The 24,807-nt window shown below is 43.8% G+C and overlaps 2 protein-coding genes across 2 annotated transcripts; both read left to right on the top strand.

The window, feature by feature from the left end:
- Nucleotides 1-5,065: 5,065 nt before the first annotated feature.
- Nucleotides 5,066-6,195, top strand: LOC137345704 (probable G-protein coupled receptor 139). Its single transcript, XM_068008967.1, has 2 exons — nt 5,066-5,118; nt 5,259-6,195. The coding sequence occupies exons 1-2, from the start codon at nt 5,066-5,068 to the stop codon at nt 6,193-6,195; spliced, it is 990 nt and encodes a 329-aa protein (XP_067865068.1).
- An 8,405-nt stretch (nt 6,196-14,600) lies between these two features.
- LOC137345703 (probable G-protein coupled receptor 139) lies at nt 14,601-16,799 on the top strand. Its single transcript, XM_068008966.1, has 2 exons — nt 14,601-14,667; nt 15,889-16,799. Exons 1-2 carry the CDS (start codon nt 14,601-14,603, stop codon nt 16,797-16,799), a joined length of 978 nt encoding a protein of 325 aa, XP_067865067.1.
- Nucleotides 16,800-24,807: the final 8,008 nt, after the last annotated feature.

Here is a 24,807-nt window from a genome sequence, read left to right as displayed (position 1 = left end):
GGGACTCTGGTATAAATTATAGGTGTGTAGACCTCGGGTGTAAACATTGGGATATTCCACACTCAAATGGTATTGCACTAGGAGCAAAATGGCTGCTTGCTAGTCCGGTTTGTGCAGGGTTCGTGGACCATTCATTGTTCCTATCTCAATCAGGTCCTTTCCTTTGCGTATATTTTTTCAATACATTCATGAGTGTGCTGGTGCTCTCTCCTTTTCCCTTTAGTGGAAAATTGCAGCAACTTTGCTTCTAAGTTGCAGCCTTCCCTCATTTTCACATGGTGTGTCTCTGACTGTTCCCTTCCCTTTCTCAAATTCTGTACCTCCATTTCCGGGGATTGGCTGCCCACCAATATCTACTAAAATCCCACTGAATCTGACAGCAATCTTGATTATACTTCCTCCCATCCCACTTCCTGCAAAGACTTTGTTCCATTCTCCTAGTTTCTCCACCACTGTTCCATCTGTTCTGACGATGCTACCTTCCACACCTGTGCTTCTGAAATGTCTTTATTATTTCTCAGCTGTGGATTCACCTCCACTGTGGTGAACAGGGCCTTCGACCGTGCCCATCCCATTTCCCACGTTCCTGCCTTCAACCCTTCCCATCCCTAACAGAACCATGATAATGTTCCCCTTGTCCTCATGTCCAACCTACTTGGCTTCACCATCAGTGCATCATCCTCCAACATGTCTTCCACATCCAGTTAAAGTCCACCAACAACCTAAATTCTTCTCCCCTCCCATCCCCCTCACCCACAGCTCTTTGGGAAACTTTGCTCCACTCCTCAACCAACCCCAAAATCTGCTCCCTTCCCTCGAGCACCTTTCCATGCAAGCACATGAGATGCAATGCCTGCCCTTTCATCACCTCCCTTCCCACTCTCCAAGGCCCCAAACACTCGTTCCAAATGCAACAGTAATTTGCTTGTACTTCTTGCAATTTGGTAACAGTATGCACGGCTCACCAAGGAGTCTCCTGGACACTGGGAGAGAAGTAAACACATTGGGTAACTGTTTAACAAAACTCCTCCATTTAGTCTGCAACTGTCACCCTGAGCTCCGAGTTGTTTGTCACTTTAACTCTACATCCTGCACACACTCTGATCTCTCTCTCCTCGACCTTCTGCACTCTTCCACTGAAGCTCAATGAAGAACAGTGCTGGATCTTTCAATTAGAAATTGCATTGCCTGTCGGACTCAACCCGTGATTAAAAATTTGAGAGTATGACCATTATTACCAGTTGCCCAGATGATCTCTGCTGGTAATGGAGGATGACTACACTAAAGTCACAGGGAGTGGCGGGGGTGTGGGTTGGTGCTTAGGGTTGGGATCCCTTATTGATACACAGTTGGCAGGCTGGTCCAAACTGTCATTTTTCCAGGCCACAGCAGCCTTCTGCTCTTTGCCAGATTTTTCATGCTACCCTCTCCCTCTGTTATTCTGCTGTCATCATTTACACTTCCTTTGGACCCATCCTCTGTTTCTCTCTGTTTCTTTAACTGTGCCACTCGCCTGGCACACTTGAACCATCATCCCTTTTATCATTGAATCACTCCTGTGCCTGCTCCTGCCACTCCTCCTGCTATACCCTACTTTTCACTGGCACGATCTTTTGTTTAAAACTGTTAACCTCTAATATCTTCCAGTTCTGATGAAAATTTATTAGCCTGAAGCATTAACTCTTTTTCTCGATCCACAGATGCTGCCTGACCTGCAGAGTGTTTTCAACATTCTCTATTTTTATCAGATATATAGTCGTTGTGCTATATTGTTTTTTTCTCCAATTCATAGGCCAGGATATTAGCAGGATTAAGTGACATAGATGGGGAACATAAGAACATAAGCAATAGGAGCAGGAGTAGGCCATTCAGCAACTCAAGCCTGCCCCGCCATTCAATAAGATCACGGCTGATCTGTCCCAGGCCTCAACTTCTCTTTTGGGCCTGCTCTGCAGAACCCTCGACTCCCCGAGATTTCAAAAACCTATCTGTCTCCTCCTTACATGCATTTAGTGACCTAGCCTCCACAACTCTCTGAGGTACAGGATTCCAGAGATTCACCACCCTCTTAGAGAAGAAATTCCTTCGCATTTCAATTTTTAATGTGTGCCCCCCTTATTCTGTAACTACGTCCCCTAGTTTTGAAATTCCCCCACCAGTGGAAACATATTCTCGACATCTAACCTGTCAAGCCCCCTTAAAATCTTATATGCTGCAATAAGATCACCTCTCATTCTTCTAAACTCCAATGAATAGAAGCCTAACGTGGCTGGCCATTCTTGATAAGTCAACCCCTTCATCCCACGAGTCAGCCTAGTGAAGCTTTTCTGAACTGCCTTCCATGCTAGCATATCCTTCCTTAAATACGTGGAATAAAACTGCACACTATACTCCAGGTGTGGCGTCACCAACACCCTGTACAGTTTTAACAAGACTTCCCTATTTTTAAACTCTAACCTCCTAGCAATAAAGGTCAAAATTCCATGTGCCTTCCTAATTACTTGCTGCACCTGCATGCTAATGTTTTGTGTTTCCTGTACAAGAACAACCAGATCCCTCTGTACTGCAGTATTTTGCAGTCTTTCTCCATCGAAATAATAATCTGCCTTTTTATTCTTCCTACCAAAGTGGATTACTTCACACTTTCCGACATTGAACTCCATCTGCCAAGTTCTTGCCCACTCACTTAACCTACCCATGTTTCTTTGCAGATACTTTGTGTATTCATCACATCATTCCTTCCCGCCTATTTTGGTATCATCAGAAAATTTGGATACACTACACTCTGTCCCTTCCTCCAAGTCATTAACATAGATAGTAAATAGTTGAGGCCCTAGGACGGAATCTTGTGGCGCCCTACGAGTTATGGCTTTCCAACCTGAAAAATACCCATTAATCCCGACTCTCTGTCTTCTGTGTGTTAGCCAATCTCCAGTCCAGGCCAACACATTACCCTCAATACCCGGAGCTCTTATTTTGTGCAATAACCTTTAATGTGGCACCTTATCGAAAGCCGTTTGAAAATCTAAATACACTACATCTACCGGTTCCCCTTTATCCCCTCTGCTTGTTATAACCTCAAAAAACTCACAAATTTTCCAAACATGATTTCCCTTTCATAAAACCATGTTGACTCTGTTTGGTTGCATTACGTCTTACGAAATGTCCTGCTATTTCTTCCTTTATAATGGACTCTAGTATTTTCCCAATGACAGATGTTAAGCTAACTGTTTGAAAGTTTCCTGCTTTCTGTCTCCTTCCTTTCTTGGATTGGGTCATCACATAAGCGGTTTTCCAATCCGCTGGTACCCTACCGAATCCAGTGAGTCTTGGTATATTACGATCAATGCCTTCAATATCTCTGCAGCTACTTCTTTTAAAACCCTTGGATGCAGGCCATCAGGTTCTGAAGGCTTGTCTGTCTTTCGTCCCATTACTTTGTCCAGCACCTTTTCCCTCGTGATTGAGATTATAACAAGTTCCAGCCTCCCATTTACACCTAGCTCATCTATTATTGTTGGGATGTTTATGCTGTCCTCCACCGTGAAGACCGATGCAAAGTAATGATTCAAATAATTTGCCATTTTCCTGTTCCCTGTTATTAATTCCCCAGTCTCATCCTCTAAGGTTCCCACACTTACTTTAGCTACTCTCTTCCTTATTATAAACCCGTAGAAGCTCTTACTGTTTGTTTTTATAGCTCTTGCCAATTTATTCTCATAATCAATTTTCTCTCTCTTACTTGTTTTTTTTAGTCATCCACTACTGGTTCTTAAAAAAATCCAATCCTCTGAACTACCATTAGCTTTCTTCACTTTGTACACCTTTGTTTTTGATTTGATACTCTCCTTAACTTCCTTTGTTACCCATGGGTAGTTCATCATTCTCATCGAGTCCTTCCTTCTGACCGAAATAAATGTTTGCTGAGTGTTATGAAATATCTGCTGAAAAGTCTGCCATTGCTCAGCTACTGACATTCCCTTAAGTCTATTTTGCCAGCCCGCTTTAGCCAACTCTTTCTTTATACCTTTGTAATTGCCCTTGTTTAAATTGAAGACACTGGCTTGAGACCTGAGTTGCTCTCCCTCAAACTGAATTTGAAATTCTACCATGTCATGACAGCATTCCCCTAGAGGATCATTAAGTCTGAGATCTCTTATTAATCCTACCGCATTACACATTACCAAATCTAAAATTGCCTGTTCCTGGGTAGGTTCTGCAACGTATTATTCTAAGAAATAATCCCTGATGCACTCTACAAATTTGTCTTCCAAGTTACCCTTGCCAATTTGATTTGGCCCGTCTATTTGCAGATTAAAATCACCCATGATAATTGTAGTGCCCGTCTTACACGCCTCCATTGGAGTTTCAGAGTTTTAACTCCACAGCCTGCCTCTTTAATTCTTAACAGTTTCTTAGTCCTGATTGACAGGCTTGGCTTCCAGCAGGGCCATGAGGACTTTGGAGCAGGCCTGAGGACTAGGGTGGTCCGAACCTGACTCAGGGAATTTGTTGGAGTGTGTCCAATCACCAATTCTTGATGAGGAGAGACTGGTGACATCTTTTACCGCAGGGCTATCAATCCCCAATCCCGTGGAGGGGTCTCCCATCCTCGAGCGTGTCTGATGAGGAACACTGGAAGGGATCTCCTATCCTGGTGTAATGCCCGAGTCCAGGGGATGGAGGGGATGTGGGGAGTGCCCAATCTAAGACAGGATTGGAGGATCTGATTCCAGGGCTTTTGAGCCCAGGAGAGGGTCTGATCCCAGTTGAGGGACTCCAAGCCCAGGAGTGGGTCCAATCCTAGGAGGGTGATCTGATCCCAGGCCTGGCGTCCGATCCTCGGTAAGGTCGGGTGAGATCCCAGGGTTGTGGAGGTCCGCTCGTGAGGGAAGGGCCTGGTCCTGGAGGGTGGGATGGTTCTCCTCATCAATTCCAGGTGTCTTTGTATCTGGTGTGGGGTATAACGGGGAAATCGGCTGTGCAGAGTTCAACCTGGAAAACAGATTAAATCAGAGACTTTCGGCCTCATTCAAATATTTAAATTGCCAACCCGCCTCCTGGGATGGGCTATCTATCTGTCCCCTGTTCCAACTCCGTTAAACCGGGAAGTGGGAGGTCAGAGGTCGGTTGGGGCCAGGGTTCAGATAAGAAAATTTTAACCTCTGATTAGCCCCCAACTCATCTGTTTTTTCTGCTAGAATCCTTCACTTACTGTCTGGGTCAGGCATGGAGAATGTTTGATCAGTAATTTTCAGTCTCTTTTCCCTTCTCTCTCTTACAGTTAATTTACTGGCGATTGTGATCCTGTCCCGGAGAAAGTGCGGCCTCTCCACCTGCACCACTCACTACCTGGTGGCCATGGCAATGGCAGATCTACTGTTCATTATCACTGAGGTCATACTGTACAGGATCATTTATTATTATTTCCCGGGATCTTTTCTGCACATCACCCCTGTGTGTAGTGTTATTGTCATCCTGTGTCGTGCAGCCACAGACTGTTCTGTCTGGTTCACCATCACTTTCTCCTTTGATCGATTTGTGGCCATTTGTTGCCAGAAGCTGAAAACAAAATATTGCACTGAGAAAACTGCCACTGTCGTTCTAACAACAACCTGCATTCTGTTCTGTTCAAGAAATGTACCCATGTACTTTATATCTGAACCTAGATCGATAATCAACAATTTACCATGGGGCTGTTATATAAAGCCAAGTTATTTTACTGAGCCCAGATGGGTTGGATATGACTGGTTTGATAAAGTTTTAACCCCATTGTCCCCATTCGTTTTAATTCTGTTGCTCAACGCTCTGACAGTCAGACACATTTTAGTGGCCAGTCGAGTCCGTAAAAGACTGAGGGGTCAGAGGAAGGGAGAGAATCACAGTGACCCAGAGATGGAGAGCAGAAGGAAGTCTCTGATTTTAGTCTTCACCATATCCGGCAGCTTCATATTTCTGTGGTTGGTAAATGTACTGGAATTCTTATATTATAACATTGCAGGAAGAGATCCCAGATATTACAACAATTCCGAATATATATTTCATCAAGTTGGAATTATGCTGTTGAATTTAAGTTGCTGCACAAACACATTTATTTATGGGGCCACTCAGTCCAAGTTCAGAGAGCAGGTCAAGAGTGCGGTGAAATATCCAGTTACATCAATTACTCAATTAATAAATAAACTAAAAAACTGAGGGCAGCCCAGTATTTCCAGTCCATGGCTGTAATATTTATCCCCAACGGGCAAGAGGTAACCAACAGCTGGATGACCAGAAATACACTGGTTGGGGATGGACTGGGTCACACACACCAAAGAGCCGCAGGGCAGTAGGCAAGATGTAACAGACAGCTGGATGACCCCCAAAACACTGGCAGGGTGTGTTGGAGGTCACACAACCCAAAGGGTAGCGGAGAAGATGGCAAGAAGTGATTTTTGGAGCAGCGAACAGAAAACAGGCATGTGGATAATCAGAGTGCCCCATGAAGGACAGGAGGAGGAACAGCATCCTGTGCCTCTAATCCACCTCCACTCATTCCATTCTCAGCTCTTCACATCTGCTCAGAAAACAAAACTTATTCGCACAAAAAACAATTGCTGCAGATTTTGTAAATCTTCTGGTGTGAATCGATTTTTTTGGGAAAATTTATTGAGTCGTCTCTCTTCAATTCCTCCCAACCGATCAATGCCATCCCTCTGTCTCCCTCTGAGAGAGTCGGTGGTGTTGGTGGGTGGGGTTTTTCATCTGGATGTGTCCAGCATTGAGCCTCGGGTGGGGAGACGGGACCCAGCTGAGGGAGAGGGGCAAGGCTGGTGGAGAAGCTAACAGCCAGACGCCTCAGCTTGGTGGCTGCTCGGATGGATGGGGCCAAGTACCATCCTAGCTCCCATGTTACTGACGTTGGTGACGGTTCTCTATCCATGCTCAAATCCCTCTAATCAGCTTTCCACCCCTGTCACAGTACCAAAACACATTAAAGTCATGAAACGTTTGTTATCATTTCCTCGCAGCAACGTAGGGATGGGCATTTAAGAATGCAAAACCCAACCCACCAACACCACCATCTGGAGTCAAACTAGGCTAGTCCTAGCCCTTATTGACATTGTTCAAACATTTAGCTTTTTAATGACATACAGAAAGGTTTCATTCGTCTTTCGTCTATTTTACTCAAACTCTTAGACTTATGATAATTAGTTGTTACTTTCTGTAGGACTTGCAATGACCTCTTCCATGACAGAGAATCCGCTGACAAGAAAGTCAGGTGAGGTCTTTCTTTCCCCCAATCCTTTCTTTAGAGCAAACGCTCTCATTCGGGATACATGGACCTGGATGTTTTCACAAGAAGGCGTCATGGGGCCACCAAAAAAGGCTAAGAGAACTAAAGCTGCTGATTACTATCAATGATCAGAATAATGCTACCACCCCAGTTTTCACCTTCAGAAACTGCAGCTACAAGATCTCACACTGAACGCAGTGTCACCTACTGCTTTATTGACATAAACTCTTTATACAGTCTGCAGCTGTAAGCAACCATTGTTCAACTTTCATTTACATCTCCCCAACAGAAACGGAAATGGAAAGGCAGCATAACAGTTTTAAAATGCTTATTTATCACAAAACACGAGCTCATCCAGTTCAATACACTTCAGCTATTTCAAGGCACTACACTCCCTCCCCAAATAACAAAAAAAATACATTAAATTGTAAAATGGTACGGGAACATAATTCCCCAGAATACAATAACAATATGCCCTGAAATGTGACAGGTTGGATTACCTGCTTTTCGTTACTCTAGTCACAGTTAAAACCAATATTTGCAGTGTAATTGACATGTTACAACGTTTTTTATTCATAAAGAACAGTGTGTCTTTCGCACAAATATCATCATCTAACAGAAAGTAATGAAAAGAATGACTTACTTCTTCTTCCATCCTACATACTTTTAATTTACCTATCTGACTTCTTTATCTTTCTGTCGGAATATATTCTTCCATTTCTATTAGCTCGATTCTGCCCTCCAAACATCTCAGACAGATGACTCTGCATTTTGACTTTGACTACAAACTCCACTTAATGTTTGGGACAGTGAAACTGATTGATTAGTGTTAATTAAAGACCCTGACTCACTTTATTCTACCTGTGGATTCTGTGATTCTGGCAAACTTTCAGTTTCTTTGTGCCTTTCAATTTCATGCTTAGTTCCCCTTAGTACTGTAGGAATTTGGACTATAGGAGGTTTCTCATAATCTCCCTTTTTCACATGTCCTCTTTCAAGCAAATGATCTACATAACACTGACGGCATCTCTCTCCAATCCTCAACAGATACGTTAATGTACCTAGTCTTTTTACAACAGCTCCAAACACATACTTCTTATCACCTCCGTGGTTTTTAAGCTTGATCTTCTGACCTGCACTGAACTCTCCAAGTTTCATGCCTCAAGTACTGTGACTCATCTTCACTCTGTCTTGCTTCTCTTACTTTGCTATTGACATCAGGCTTAAGCAAACTTAACCTTGTCCTCCAAGGATGTTTACACACCAACTTGAAAGGTGAGTAACCTGTTGTAGACTGTGGGGTTATTCTTTAAGGGAACAAAACAATGTCTAAACTGTGTTGATGAGAAACATAGACATTACTGTCCAGCTTAACACTGAGTAAATACTTCTGCAAAAACCTCTTCACAATTTGTACTCTTCTTTCTGCAGCACCATTCAATGTTGTGTAATATGGTGGTATTAGAGTGTGTTTGACTCCATTCTTACTCAGAAATATTTCAAACACGTCTGATGTAAACTGTAGACTATTACCTGACATCAACACTTCTGGCAACCCATAAATTGCCAAACAAGTTCTCCTCAAAACCTCAATAGACGTGGTAATGGGTGTTGACTCAACATGTATCCACTTGCTATAGCTATCGGTCAAAACAAAACAATCTTTAACTTCCACTTCAAAGAAATGAACATGCACTCATTCCTACAGTTTTCTTGTGTTTGACAATTTGATGAAAGGAACCTTGGTTTGATCATTTCTCATTATGAGACACACTTCACAACTTTTCACCAACTCTTCAATATCTCTATCACATTAGAATACCAAAAATAGCTTATTGCTACTGTATAACTCTGTGCGATCTTGATGAAGTTCCTCTAACAATCTCTCCTTGAACCTTGTTATTTTCGGCAGGCATCAAGATCGGCGCAGGCTTGGAGGGCCGAATGGCCTGTTCCTGTGCTGTACTGTTCTTTGTTCTTTGTTCTTGGCACAATAATTACTCTTAAACCCCATAAGAGAGAGCCTTGATCTACACTCATTTCATTTCTACCTGTGAAATACTCCTGAAATTTATCATCATCACACTTTTTACAGCAGCCATTCACAACGTAATTGCGAGCTTCTTCAGAAAATCCTCTGGCAGACACTTCCAAGTCTATTTTAAATAATCCACGGATGAGTTATTTGCCAGAAATGAATCAACCTTCACTGGAAATCTGGAAAGAACATCCACATTTGCAAGATCTGCTAACCAATGGTATTTAATATTATACTGATGGGCCATAAAAATCAACATCCATCTCTGAAGCTGCGCTGTCGCTAGAAATGATGCTCTCTTGTTTGAACCAAATATGATTGCAAGGGTTTGGTGGTCAGTTAACAAGGAGAACCTCCTACTGTACAGAAATTTGTAGCACCATATCTGATCAGTAATGCCTCTTTCTCAACTTGTGAGTAATTTTGCTCTGACTTCATTAAAGTACGTGAAGTATTTTCTGCAGGCTTCTGCACACCATCTTCCATTATGTGAATTCACACCACACCTAACCCCTGTGATGTGCATCGCAGGCTAAAACCAATGGTTTCACGAGATCATAGTGGGTCAAAGCACCATAACTCATCAGTACTTTCTTCACTTCTTCAAATGTTTTCTGACACTCCACAGAACACTCCCAATCTATTCCATCCTTGAGCAGTTGATACAATCACGCAAATGTATTAGCTAAGTTGGCGATGAACTTAGAACAATGCACAACAATTCGTATGAATTTTCCAAGTTCTTCTTTGTTCTCTGGTATCTTTGCTTTCAAATTCCCTCAGCCTTCTCCATCTATTCGGTGACCCATGTATGTTGCATTCGACAAAATGAAGCCTCACTTGTGCTTTTTAGCTTTGATGCCATACTCTCAAAGTCGATCTAGGACTTTGTTCAACCTTACAATTGGCAGTTTCTCTGTCTTAGTGATAATTAAAATGTCATCCAAGAAACAGAACACTCCTTTCATCCCACTTAGTACCTACTTCATGGTGTTCTGGAACACTGCAGGAGCCTCACACACCCCAAACGGTTACCTTTCATACTGGTAAAACCCTTCATGTGTACGAATGATAAGCAATTCCTTGCTCATGTCAGTTAACTTTAATTGTAAATATGCATTTGATAGATACAAAGAACAAAGAACAGTACAGCACAGGAACAGGGCATTCAGCACTCCAAGCCTGCACCGATCTTGATGCCTGCCCACACTAAAACCTTCTGCACTTTCAGTGTCCATATCCCTCTATTCCCATCCTATTCATGTATTTGTCAACATGCATCTTAAACATCACGACCGTACCTGCATCTACCACTTGCCCCGGCAGCAAGTTCCAGGCACTCACCACCCTCTGTGTAAAAAACCTGCCTCGCACATCCCTTCTAAACTTTGCCCTTCACACCTCAAACCTATGTCCCCTAGTAACTGACTCTTCCACCCTGGGAAAAAGCTTCTGACTATCTACTTTGTCCATGCCACTCATAACTTTGTAAACCTCTATCATGTCGCCCTTCCACCTCTGTCGTACTAGCGAAAACAATCCGAGTTTATCAAACCTCTCCTCATAGCTAATACCCTCCAGACCAGGCAGCATCCTGGTAAACCTCCTCTGTACCGTCTCCAAACCCTTCACATCCTTCTGGTAGTGTGGCGACCAGAATTGCATGCAATATTCCAAGTGTGGCCTAACGAAGGTTCTGTACAGCTGCAGCATGTCTTGCCAATTTTTATACTCTATTCCCCGATCCATGAAGGCAAGCATGCCATGTGCCTTCTTGACAACCTTATCCACCTGCGTTGCCACTTTCAGTGATATGTGGACCTGTACGCCTAGATCTCTCTGCCTGTCAATACGCCTAAGGGTTCTGTCATTTACTGTAACTTCCCACCTGTATTAGACCTTCCAAAATGCATTACCTCACATTTGTCCGGATTAAACTCCATCTGCCATTTCTCCGCCCAAGTCTCCAACCGATCTATTTCCTGCTGCATCCTCTGACAATCCTCATCACTATCCCCAACTCCACCAACCTTTGCATCGTCCTCAAACTTACTAATCAGACCAGTTACATTTTCCTCCAAATCATTTATATATACTACAGCAGCAAAGGTCCCAGCACTGATCCCTGCGGAACGCAACTCATCACAGAACTCTATTTAGAAAAGCACTCTTCCACTGCTCCTCCCTGTCTTCTATGACCGAGCCAGTTCTGTATCCATCTTGCCAGCTCACCACTGATCCTGTGTGACTTCACCTTGTGTACCAGTCTGCCAAGAGGGACCTTGTCAAAATCTTTACTGAAGTCCATGTGGACAACATCCACTGCCCTTCCTTCATCAATCATCTTCGTCACTTCCTCAAAAAACTCAATCAAATTAGTGAGACACGACCTCCCCTTCACAAAACCATGCTGCCTCAAGCAAATAAGCCCCTTTGTTTCCAAATGGTAGTAAAGCCTGTCCCGAAGAATCCTCTCTAATAATTTCCCTACCACTGACGTAAGGCTCACCGGCCTATAATTTTCTGGATTATCCTTGCTACCCTTCTTAAACAAAGGAACAACATTGGCTATTCTCCTGTCCTCTGGGACCTCACGTGTAGCCAATGAGGATACAAAGATTTCTGTCAAGGACCCAGCAATTTCTTCCCTTGCCTCCCTCTTAATGCTGGGGTAGATCCCATCAGGCCCTGGGGACTTATCTAAATGTTTTTAAGGACGTCCAACACCTCCTCCTTTTTGATATCGACATGGCCCAGACTATCTACACACCTTTCCCTAGATTCATCATCCACCAAGTCCTTCCCTTTGGTGAATACTGATGCAAAGCACTCATTTAGTATCTCGCCCATTTCCTCTGGCTCCATGCATAGATTCCCTCCTCTTCCTTGAGTGGGCCAACACTTTCCCTGGCTCTTTATAGACGTATAAAAAACCTTAATCCTGTTTGCCAATGACTTTTCATGACCCCTTTTAGCCCTCCTGATTCCTTGCTTAAGTTCCTTCCTACTTTTTTTATATTCCTCAAGGGCTTCGTCTGTTTCCAGCCTTCTAGCCCTTATGAATGCTTCCTTTTTCTTTTTGACTAGGCTCACAACATCCCGCATTATCCAAGGTTCCCAAAACTTGCCAAACTTATCCTTCATCCTCACAGGAACATGCCGGTCCTGGATTCTAATCAACTGACGTTTGAAAGACTCCCTCATGTCAGATGTTGATTTACCCTCAAACAGCCGCCCCCTATCTAAATTCTTCAGTTCCTGCCTAATATTGTTATAATTAGCCTTCCCCCAATTTAGCACCTACACCCGAGGACTAGTCTTATCCTTATCCACAAGTACTTTAAAGCTTACGGAATTATGGTCACTGTTCCCGAAATGCTCCCCTACTGAAACTTCGACCACCTGGTCAGGCTCTTTCCCCCATTTCCCACCCCTCGCCCAATGCCATAAACTTGGCAGGAGGCAGTCGTGGGACGTGTAGGCCTCCTGGAGCCTCTTGCTCAATTTTATGCCGCCCCACGCCACCATCCGACCTGCTGGGGCAGCATAAAATTCAGCCCAGTGTACCACAATTGCATTTTGGTTACCATGGGAAACAGCAGGAGAGAGAGGTCACATGGTATAATATATCCATTTGGACTATGTGTGTAACTGGCAGAAACCAGTTTGAAGCAGTTATTCTGAGAGCTTTTCAGTGAGGGATCTGGAGAAAGGAGTTAGTCTATTCTCTCTAAAGAAAAATTCTACAAAGCTACAGACTAAGTTAAATGCCTGAGTAAATAAGAAAAACTTTTCCTTTGCAACAAATTGTTTGTATTGCTGTGCTTATCATTGAAGGAACTGTTACTGCTACTGCATCTGAACTTTTTGCCTAACAAGAACTGAGTATTTTGATCAAATCCAGATAAATACATCAAATGAACTTTGATTATCTTCACCTGAGAAGACTTAATTTATCAGGAACATAAAACGCAAAGACTTTCTCATTTTTAGTTATTCTTAACAGACAGATAATTTTCAAATGCTGCCTTTAAAACCGGGTCACTGTCCTTTTTGAATGGCTGCGTGAATGTGGGAGTTAGATTAAATCAAACAGCTATCAGATCTTTGGATATAGGTTTATCTTAATAGTGTTTAAGATTTAGTTGACTTCAAATAAATAGTTAAATTGTTGTGTAAAGATATCTGGTTTGGTCTGTTTCATTCTGGGGATATTAGAGTGTTTAATTTGGCTGTTTTTCTGATTTTGGTAAAAAATAATAAATATGCGGCAACTGATGGAGTGAGAGGACTGAATTAATAGTGTGTTACTCCCGCTGCAGTCATAACATATATAATTGGGGGCTGGTCCGGGATATTAATTAGACTAATGGGGGGAGGGTGGGTGGGTGGTGTACGGGGGGTGGGGTGGGGGTGCTTGCATTTGGAATCATATTAATTACTTGTCTCTGGGATAACACATAAATTGTGGTCTTGCATCTGGCATCATATTGATTGCTTTCATGTATAGGATTATATTGATTGGAAATTCAATTGTGGGATCCCAATCTAATGCCAATTATGAAAATAAAAGGAACTAGGTTTCTTGTATAATAAGGTATGGTCTATGCCATTGTAATGGCATTAGTAGTTGCAGCAGTGTTTCTAGGTAAGGAGAATGTATCTCTCAGTGACTTGATAACTTTAACTAAGAATAACCTAAAAGAATTGGCAGCAGAGATGTTGTATCAGTTTGTGGTGTTAAATTAGTTTCAGATGCAGTATTAATTGAATTCTGCAATGTATAGTCACAAATAACTCACTTAAGTGAATATCCTCAGTTAAAGAGAGAAGCCACATCCCCATATGCAGCAGAACAGCCTGAGAGAGACGCTCTAACATTTAGAGTTTTATTACTGAATGGACACAGTCGAGTGAAGGATGTCACTGAAAACAACATGAGATCTAGAGATGGGACTGATGGTGTTTGAATGAAAAAACATCATTGGTGGGAAAATATAGCTTTTATTTATTTTCTTTTACTAATTAATCTGTTCAAAATTGTCCATTCTTTGCAGTTTTCTAATTCAATCTCAGAAATAAATATATTCTATCACAATATGGGCTGAACTCGATGTCGTAATCTGTTTGTTCAAGTTAAAAAAAAAACAAGTTGAACAATTTGAGCAAATATCCCCATGGCGATCCCACAAGGTATAAATTACAGGCTGGAGGAATGTATCGCCTCAGAGTTTAATACAGAGAGATTGTATGCAGCACAAAGGAAGAGATCACTTAACAAAGAAAATGCTTGAAACAATTTACAGTATCAGGAAAATTTATTTCCTAATCCTTGCCGGCATTGGTGTTCCTGGTGAGTGACAATAACAATTGATGGTCGTGTAAATCTGTATGTGAGCTGGTCTCTGGTTTTACTCTGTATGTGATTACATTACATGGCTGACCTAATGGGTACGATATGCTGACACCTTTCAGTGAATTGAACACTGTTCAGTGATATCAGTTTGTTAAATCAAATATTCTGAAGTACCTCTGTGGTTTTAAAGCTCTGTAACTCATAGGTTTGCAGAATGATCAGGTTATTGCCTTGAGTAGAACATTGTGCATTGTTTGAATCGGACCTCAGTGCAGGTAACTCTGAGTGGCAGTATTAGTGACAGTTTCAGTTTGCTCAAAATCACCCTGAGTGTGGGTCACCATTCGGAGTGGAACACCTGGTTGACTCTTAAAAAATTCCCTCTGACTCAGCCGAGTAAGCCAAACAGTTGTATCATACCACTTGCACTGTTGGTGTAATTACACCCGAAGGACTGCAGCGGTTCAAGAAGGCAGCTCACCACGACCTTCTCGTGGGCAATTGGGGATGGGAAATAAATGCTGGCCAAGTCAGCGACGCCCACATTCCACAATTGAATAATAAAAAAAGTGTGGCGCTCTAACCGGCACTGATTTGTACTGGTGCCTGGTCCGAGTCTGGGGAGGGGGATGGGGCTGGGGAGTGCATGACCCAAAACACGATGTGTGGACTGATCCTGGAAGATGGGGTCCGAGCCAGACATGAATCCAATCCCAGAAGAGTAGTCAGATCCCAGGACAGGGCCCAAGCCTGGGGAAAGTCCTAGACTGGAGGGGGATCCATTCCCAGGTGTGGTGGGGACCAATCCCGTGAGTAGGGGGTGCTCCTGGAGTGGGGAGACTGTTCTGATCGCCAAGCCCGGGTGTCTACGCAGGTGGCGTGAGGCATAATGGGGAAACCCAGCCGGTCAGAGGTTAAACTGTAAAACAGATTAAATCAGAGACTTTCAGCCTCATTAAAACATTAATTGTCAACCCACCTGCTGGGAGCAGTTGGCTGTCCGTACCCTGTCCCGACTCCGTTAAACCCGGGTGTGGGGGGAGGGGGGTAGTCAGAAATGGGTTATGATCGGGGTTGAGATTTGTAAAATTTTAACCTCTGACCCTGCCACCAACCCACCTGTTTTGGGGGCTAAAATCATGCCCTTACTGCCTAGGTCAGACACGGAGAATGTTTTGTCAGTAATTTCCAGATTATTTTCCCCTCTCTCTCTTACAGTTAATTTACTGGCAATTGTGATCCTGTCCCGGGGAAAATGCGGCCTCTCCACCTGCACCACTCGCTACCTGGTGGCCATGGCAATGGCGGATCTACTGGTCATTATCACTGAAATTATACTGTGGCGGATTAGTTATTATTATTTCCCGGGATCATTCCTGTACATCACCCCTGTATGTAGTGTTATCAGTGTCCTGAGCCGTACAGCCACAGACTCTTCTGTCTGGTTCACCGTCACTTTCACCTTTGATCGATTTGTGGCCATTTGTTGCCAGAAGCTGAAAACAAAATATTGCACTGGGAAAACTGCGGCTCTGGTTCCAGCAACAACTTGCTTTCTGTTCTGTTCAAAAAACATCCCTTTCTATTTTATATATGAACCTGAAGTGATAATTGACAACGTACCGTGGGGCTGTGCTGTAAAGCCAAGCTGCTATACTGATCCGGGATGGGTGGGATTTGATTGGTTTGATACGGTTTTAACCCCATTTATCCCGTTTGTTTTAATTCTGTTGCTCAATGCTCTGATAGTCAGACACATTTTAGTGACCAGTCGAGCCCGTAAGGGACTGAGGGGTCAGAGCAAGGGAGGGAATCACAGTGACCCAGAGATGGAGAGCAGAAGGAAGTCCATGATTTTACTCTTCACCATATCCGGCAGCTTCATACTTCTGTGGTTGGTTTATGTTATAGAATTCTTATATTATAACATTACTGGAACAGATGCTGGGGATTACAATAATTCTGAAATTATATTTCTACAAGTTGGATTTATGCTGCAGAATTTAAGTTGCTGCACAAACACATTTATTTATGGGGCGACTCAATCCAAGTTCAGAGAGCAGGTCAAAAGTTTGGTGAAATATCCAGTTACATCTATCATTCAATTAATGAATAAAGAAAACAACTGAAAGCAACCCAGAGGCCGGTTCCAATATTTCCAGTCCATGAAGGTAATATTTAACCCCAAGGGGCAAGAGGTGACAACAGCCAGATGACCCTATATACACTGGTGGGTGGTGGAGTGGGTGGTGACATAATTCAAGGAACAGCGGGGCGGTGGGCAGGAAGTTACCAACAGCTGGATGACCTGAAATTCACTTGAGGGGAGGTGTGTGGTGGTACAGAATTGGGGGGTGTTCACACACACCAAACAGCATCAAGCTGGCCTGCAAGAACTGACCTTTGGAGGATCGGGCACAAATGGGGAATGAGGAGAATCAGAGCGCTCCCTATAGGACAGGAGGGGAATCTGCAGCCACAGTCGCTCCTCCACCACCACTGGTTTGATTCTCAAGTGTTCACACCTGCTCAGAAAATAAAACTGGTTCTTTAAAAAGCAAGCTGCTGTAGATGTGGGGAACCTTCTTGTCTCAGTTGATTATTATTATTTGTTTTATTTTCTTTAGAAATTGTTTATTGAGTCCATCTCTCTTTCATTCCCCCGACTAGTCATTTCGGCTCTCTCTCTCTCTCTCTCTCTCTCTGAGTCACACGGTGGTGTGGGGGGAGTTTGCATCTGGACAAACTCAGCTGAGGCGCTCGGGCCACGGGATGATACCCAGGGTGATGGAGCGGGGTCGGAAACAGTGCAGGAGCCAACAGCCCGGTCATCTTAGCTTTGCAGTTGCTGGGACGGACGGGCCGAGCCTCTTCCTGATCTTCATATCAGCTTATTTTGGTAACAGTTCTCGCGCCACAGATCTGACCCTCTTTCTTTCAAATCTGCCGTCATCATCCGTCTCCTCAAAAAAAACAAGTTTTTATCGCTCTGTCCTTGTAAATTACTGCCCAAACTACAATCTACCTTTTGACTCCAAAGACCTTAAATGTGTTGTTCTCTCTAAGATCAGTGTCATCAGTCCTGGAATTCCATGTTTGAATCACACCAATCAGGTTTCCACGCCTCTCACAATAACAAAAAGGCTTTTATCACAAATATTGTGTCACAAATGACATCGAGGTGAATGTGCAAAATGTAAACTACCCCTTCTCGTCCTTCTCAAACTTTATAAAGCCTTTGACATGGTTGACCACACCGTCCTGCTCCAATGCCTCTCCACGGTCGTCCAGCTGGGTGGGACTGCTATCACCTGCTTCCATTCTTGTCCATCCTCAATCTGGTTACCGCCCTGTCACAAAGTCACAAGTGGCATCCCATGTGACTAATTTAAACTATCACTTCTCGTCCCTCGGTAGCCAGAGAATTTCCGCAAAATTACTTCTCTTCCCTTTCCCAATTTGTTACCTCTAGTATCCCGCAAGGATCTATGATCCACTCCTATTTCTTATTTATGTGCTCCCCTTGGTGACCTAATATGAAACCACAGCATTACTTCCCACATGTACGCTGACCACACCCAGATCTACCTCAGCACAACCTATCTCAACACCTCCACCATCTCTAAATTATCAGACTGCTTGTCAGACATCCAGTTCTGAATAATCAGCCAGTTACTCCAAAAAACCCTGCTATAAACTCCAGAGCCACGCACTCCTGCATCTCCCTGGTAACTGTCTGATGCTGAACCAGACAGTTCACAACCTTGGTGTCATATTTGACGGCAAGATGAGCTTCCCATCACATATCAGTACCATCACTAAAACCTGTTATTTCTCCCTCTGTAACTTCACCGAACTCCTTCCCAGCCTCAGCTCTCTGCTGCTGAAACCTTCACCCATATTTCTGTTAACTCTAGATCTGATTATTCCACTGCACTACTGGCTGCTGTTCCACACCGTGCTCTCCATAAACATGAGGTCATCCAAATCCCTGCTGCCATATCTGAACTCACACCAAGTCACCCGTTCACCCGTTCACCCACCATCCCTGGCTCCCAGTCAAGCAAAATATGGATTTAAATAAATCCATCTTTGTTTTCAAATCCCACCATGGCCTCGCTCCTCCATATTTCTCTAAACTCCTCCAGCCCATTTATTGAGTTCTCCACTAATGCCCCATTTATTGATGTTCTCTACTAATTCCCCATTTATTGGTGTTATCCACTAATTCCCCATTACTGGTGTTCTCCCCTTATTCTGCATTTATTGTGTTCTCCACTAATTTCCCATTTATTTGTTTTCTCGACTAATTCTCCATTTACTGGTGTTCTTCCCTAATTCCACATTTATTTCAGTTCTCTACTAATTCCCCATTTATTGGTGTTATCCACTAATTCCCCATTACTGGTGTTCTCCCCTTATTCTGCATTTATTGTGTTCTCCACTAATTTCCCATTTATTTGTTTTCTCGACTAATTCTCCATTTACTGGTGTTCTTCCCTAATTCCACATTTATTTCAGTTCTCTACTAATTCCCCATTTATTGCTGTTCTCCACTAATTCCCCACTTATCGATGTGCTCCACCAATTCCTCATTCATTGGTGTTCTCCACTAATTCCCCATTTATTGGTGTTCTCCGATAATTCCCCATTTATTGGTGTTCTCCGATAATTCCCCATTTATTGGTGTTCTCTAATAATTCCCCATTTATTGATGTTCTGCACTAATTTCCCATTTAGTGGTGTTCTCCACTCATTCCCAATTTATTTGTGTTCTCCACTAATTCCCCATTTTTGGTATTCTCCCGTAATTGCCCCATTTATTGCTGGCCTCCCGTAATTCCCCATTTATTGCTGTTATCCACTAATTCCCCATTTATTGGTGTTCTCCCCCAATTCGCCCAGTTAGTGGTGTTCTCTGCTAAATCCCACTTATTGGTGTTCTCCACTAATTCCCCACTTACTGGTGTTCTCCTTTATTTCCACATCTATTGGTGTTCTCCCCTAAATCCACATTTATTGGTGTCTCCACTAATTCCCCATTTATTGATGTTCTGCACTAATTCCCCATTTATTGATGTGGCCCACTAATTCCTCATTTATTGGTGTACTCCACTAATTCCCCATTTATTGGTGTTCTCTAATAATTCCCCATTTATTGGTGTTCTCTAATAATTCCCCATTTATTGATGTTCTGCACTAATTTCCCATTTAGTGGTGTTCTCCACTAATTCCCAATTTATTTGTGTTCTCCACTAATTCCCCATTTTTGGTATTCTCCCGTAATTGCCCCATTTATTGCTGGCCTCCCGTAATTCCCCATTTATTGGTGTTCTCCACTAATTCCCCACTTACTGGTGTTCTCCTTTATTTCCACATCTATTGGTGTTCTCCCCTAAATCCACATTTATTGGTGTCTCCACTAATTCCCCATTTATTGATGTGGCCCACTAATTCCTCATTTATTGGTGTACTCCACTAATTGCCCATTTATTGGTGTTCTCCCCTAATTCGCCCAGTTAGTGGTGTTCTCTGCTAAATATGCAATTTATTGGTGTTCTCCACTAATGCCCCATTTTTGGCATTCTCCCCTAATCGCCCCATTTATTGCTGCCCTCCCGGAATTCTCCATTTATTGGTTTCTCCTGCAATTGTCCCATTTATTGTTGTTCTTCCCTAATTCGCAATTTTATTGCTGTTATCCACTAATTCCCAATTTGTTGGTGTTTCCTCCTATTCCCAATTTATTGGTGTTGTCCACTAATTCCCCATTTATTGGTGTTCTTCCGTAATTCGCCCAGTTAGTGTTGTTCCTTGCTAAATCCCTATTTATTGGTGTTCTCCACTAATTCCCCATTTACTATTGTTCTCCCTTATTTCCCCATCTATTGGTGTTCTCCCCTAATTCCCCATTTATTGTTGTTCTCCACTAATTCCCCATTTACTGATGTTCTCCCCTAATTCTCCATTTATTGGCGTTCTCCCCTAATTCTCCATTTATTGATTTTCTCCACAAATTCCCCATTTATTGCTGTTCTCCACTAATTCCCCATTTATTGATGTGCTCCACTAATTCCCCATTTATTGATGTACTCCACCTATTCCTCATTTATTGGCGTTGTCCACAAATTTCCTGTTTACTGGTGTTCTCCACTAATTACAATCTTATTAGTGTTCTCCCCTAATTCCCCATTTATTGGTGTTCTCCCCTAAATCCCCATTTATTGTGTTCTCCCCTAATTCCCCATTTATTGTTTTTCTCGAGTAATTCCCCATTTATTGTCTTCTCCATTAATGCCCCATTTATTGTGTTCTCCCCTAATTCCCCATTTATTGTGTTCTCAACTAATTCCCCATTTATTGGTTTTCTCGACTAATTCCCCATTTACTGGCATTCTCCCCTAATTCCCTATTTATTGTGTTCTCAACTAATTCCCCATTTATTGGTTTTCTCGACTAATTCCCCATTTACTGGCATTCTCCCCTAATTCCCTATTTATTGATGTTCTCTACTAATTCATAATTTATTGCTGTTGCCCACTATTTCCCCGTTTATTGGTGTTCTCGACTAATTACCATTTATTGCTGTTCTCTCCTCATCGCCCCTATTTATTGATTTCCTTACTCCAATTCTCCTAATTGCCCATTTATTGCTTTTATCCACCAATTTCCCACATTGTCTGACTGGAAGACCCACAGAGATGAACATTGTCAGACTGGGAATCCCACAGATAATAACATGGTCAGACTGGTTAACCCACAGATATTAACTGGAAAATGTGTTCATATTCTAGCTGCATTGCCAAGGAGAAATATTGCACCAATAACTATGATCAGCTGCTGCAGAAGCAAAGTGTTTGTGAACATGAGTTAATGTGTAATAGTTGAAAAACCATAACAGCAGCACAGATTTCCTCACTAGTCCTGGATTGGTTTTCAAACATTTGCAAGACAAATCTAGCATACAGAGGTTAGAGCATTTACACGGTGAAATCACATTTACATTTAAAGCACCACACCAAAAGTTGAGGGTGATACAGGGGAAGGTGGCAGAATCCTCCCTGCTCATTCTTCTGCAAGCTGTGTGGGCAAGGCGGGAGGTCCTTTTCACCAGCAATGGTAAGAAGAGGCCATCCCGCCTGAACAAGGCAAGCAGCTGAAGATGGAAGAGGAGGTGAGTAGCCGTGGAGCCATCTGGTGTCAAAGGGGCCGGTGCTGTCAGGGGATTAATGATCACTTTCTCAGCCAGCCAGGGTCCCTGAGGCCTCGTGCGCACAGGGTTTAACCGCCAAAGTCATCCACAGTCAAAGGGCCATCATATCAGCAGCCTTCCTACAATCAGGCTGCTAGCACAGAAGTGGCACCGCGTAGGAACATCCACAAGCGTTTTCAAAAAACACCATGACACAAATGGGTCTACATGGGTGACACAACAATGTAGGAAGGCCGAAAACAAAATCGTGTTCATAACATGTGTGTTGCTTTTACTGTGTGAATGAAGTGTGCCAGCATGTACCAATCGTGGCTCCTCCCATTGCATTATTGGCCTTTCACAACTGCCAATGTATGGAATAACATCATTGCCATGCAGGTATCACTCATGTGTCTCCACAGATGCAATAATATGGACAATGACTCAGTATTCTGCTCCCTGTAACGGTGGATGCAAAGATGTTGCAGATGTGGACTGCTGCAAAGTAGGTGAGCAAGGGTGATGTGCGGCTTGCAGAGCTCATGTAGGTTCCTATGGAGCAGAGAACTTTACTCTGACAAGCCACTGCCGTACAGCCCTAGCTCACTGCTAGCCCTGCATGCAGATCCTGGGTGCCATCTGCCCTCCTATGCACCTTTCCTGTTGTAGGTCCTCAGCGTCCTCATAGTCAGTGAAGAAATCCTGCTGACGTCTCTCCTCATCATGCTAGGCCTGCCACCTATTGGAAGAGCACAGCCAGTGGCAAAGAATGGGAGCTGGCTTTTTCAGCCCATTGTACAGGGCATCGCCCGATCAGTCCAGGCATTGGAAGTGCTTTTTCAGTATGCCGGTTGCCTGCTCAATGGTGTCTCTTGTAGCTCAGTAGCTGGCATTGTATCTCTCCTCTGCAGCAGTGGTGTGGTCTCTCACAGGTGTCAGCAGCTATGTCTGGAAAGGGTAGAACTTGTCTCCACAAAGCCACCCCTCCAGCTGAGCCAGGTCACTGAACAACTGTGGCAGCTGGGACTGTCGCAGTGCCCAGGTGCCATGGCAGCTGCCTGTGAAGCGGACACATATTTGCATGAAGCATCTCCGGTGATCACATACCAGCTGCACCTAGATTGAGAGGATTCCTTTACTGGTAGTATCTGCAGGTGGTAGCCTGGAGGGAGCCCTGATGACCATATGGGTGCATTGCAAAATCAATGGTTCTCCGGCAATGGTGCCAAAACTGATGGCCCTCTGGGCCTAGCTGTGATAGTCTGTCCTGATTCACCCATGTGCACTGGCCCTCCGGTGCAGGGCATCGGTGACCTTCCTAATGCAGCGGTGCACTGCTGACTGTGTGACCCAAAAAAGGTCGCCGGTGAGCCACTGAATTGCTGCACAAGCGTCAAGGTGAAGAACCGCTGCTATTATGAGGACCGCAGGCATAGGATGTCCACCAAAGCCCATGGGCTGCAGGTCATCTTTGAGCAGGGCACAGAGACGTGTTACCACACTCTCTACATGCGAAATCGTCTCGGAAACTGGTGCTCTGATATCCGACGGCATGTCATGTGGGGCCTGTAGTTGCCTGACTACCATAATGGTGAGTTCCCCTTGGGGGCTGCTGCTCACGACTGTGGACTTCTACATGGACGGCACCTGCCTATCGGTTTTGAATCTGGCGCATACGGATCCTCAGGAGAAGCGGAGCACACAATCTAGGATGAGCCATACCCATTTCCATGTGATAAATAAAGTTGTATCCTTCTTTTATTCGAAGGTTCCTAGCAGGGAAGGGATTGGCATTGATGGGTACATCAGGTGCTTTCATGGATCAACTGTATGGCGTGGCATGGCATTGCCCATCTTGGCTAACATTCAGAGTAGCACAGCATGACCACATCAAGATCCTACCATCTGCATCAATTGCCCCCACCATCCATATAACCTTAACACTCGTACCCTTTCTGTCACCCTGCCCAAACACAGGGTGACTAGAGTGCCATTGGTCCTTCACACACACAAACAAACACAGAGTGTACAATATCTACGGGGGAAAATACACAGTACCTCCCTTCATGCCTTCAGAGCTTTCCCTCCAGTAATCCCAGACACCCTCCCTTCTCCCTTTAAGAATGCAGAGTGAGACCCCTGCTATCCTCATCTCCCTCCTCCTTTTAAGAGGGCAGAGTGCGACCCCTGTAATCTCCCATCCCTCCTCCCTTTAAGAATGCAGAGCAAGACCTCTGTAATCTCCCCTCACTCCTCCCTTATGCAATGCAGAGTGAGATCCCTGTAATCCTCCCTCCCTCCTTCCAGAATGCAGGGTGAGACCCCTGTAATCCCCCGTCCCTCCCCCGTTTAATAATGCAGAGTGAGACCCCTGTAATCCCCCTCCCTCTTCCTTGCCAGAATACAGAGTGAGACCCCTGTAATCCCCCATCCCTCCCCTCTTTAAGAATGCAGAGTGAGACCCCTCTAATCCCCCTCCCTTCCAGTATGCAGAGTTCAGACCCCTGTATTTCTGGACTCACCTTCGTTGTCCAGACTTCTACTTCTGCTGTCCCATCTGGTTTTCTGTTCATGAACGGGATGGTATGTGACGGCCGCCCTTTGGATAATGCGAAATGTGCAGCCAGAGGTGGCAGGATGCATAATCTGCAGAGTTAAGTACGTTTACATATTCTAATTGGTGTGCCACCACCAAGCGGTGTGGGTGGGAGAGGGCGGCACGGAGGTCCCCCTGCTGCCAGTAATATGTGGCGGTCCCTTTTCAACATTGTGGCTCGAGACGTGCCTCTTCCTGCAGAATTTTACTTCAGCCCAACATCAAGTTAGTGTTAATTATTACTCTGTGCTCGATAACGATACAACTGGGCAATGAAAATACAGTTAAATGTGAAATCTGATAACTGATACAGAGCGGAATACGTTACAGTTATTCTTAAATTGGCTTG

Source organism: Heterodontus francisci, chromosome 29, assembly GCF_036365525.1.
Source record: "Heterodontus francisci isolate sHetFra1 chromosome 29, sHetFra1.hap1, whole genome shotgun sequence".
NCBI lineage: Eukaryota > Metazoa > Chordata > Chondrichthyes > Heterodontiformes > Heterodontidae > Heterodontus > Heterodontus francisci.
The sequence above is the reverse complement of the archived record's forward strand: the minus strand, read 5'-3'. Positions and strand labels throughout refer to the sequence as shown.

Excerpts from the sequence above, each read along its gene's own strand:
- LOC137345704 (XM_068008967.1), top strand. The coding sequence starts at position 5,066 with ATGGGCTATCTATCTGTCCCCTGTTCCAACTCCGTTAAACCGGGAAGT. Across the intron at positions 5,119-5,258 it reads GTTAAACCGGGAAGTGGGAG|TCTCTTTTCCCTTCTCTCTC; the intron begins GTCAGAGGTCGG and ends AGTAATTTTCAG.
- LOC137345703 (XM_068008966.1), top strand. The coding sequence starts at position 14,601 with ATGCTTGAAACAATTTACAGTATCAGGAAAATTTATTTCCTAATCCTT. Across the intron at positions 14,668-15,888 it reads TGCCGGCATTGGTGTTCCTG|TTAATTTACTGGCAATTGTG; the intron begins GTGAGTGACAAT and ends TCTCTCTTACAG.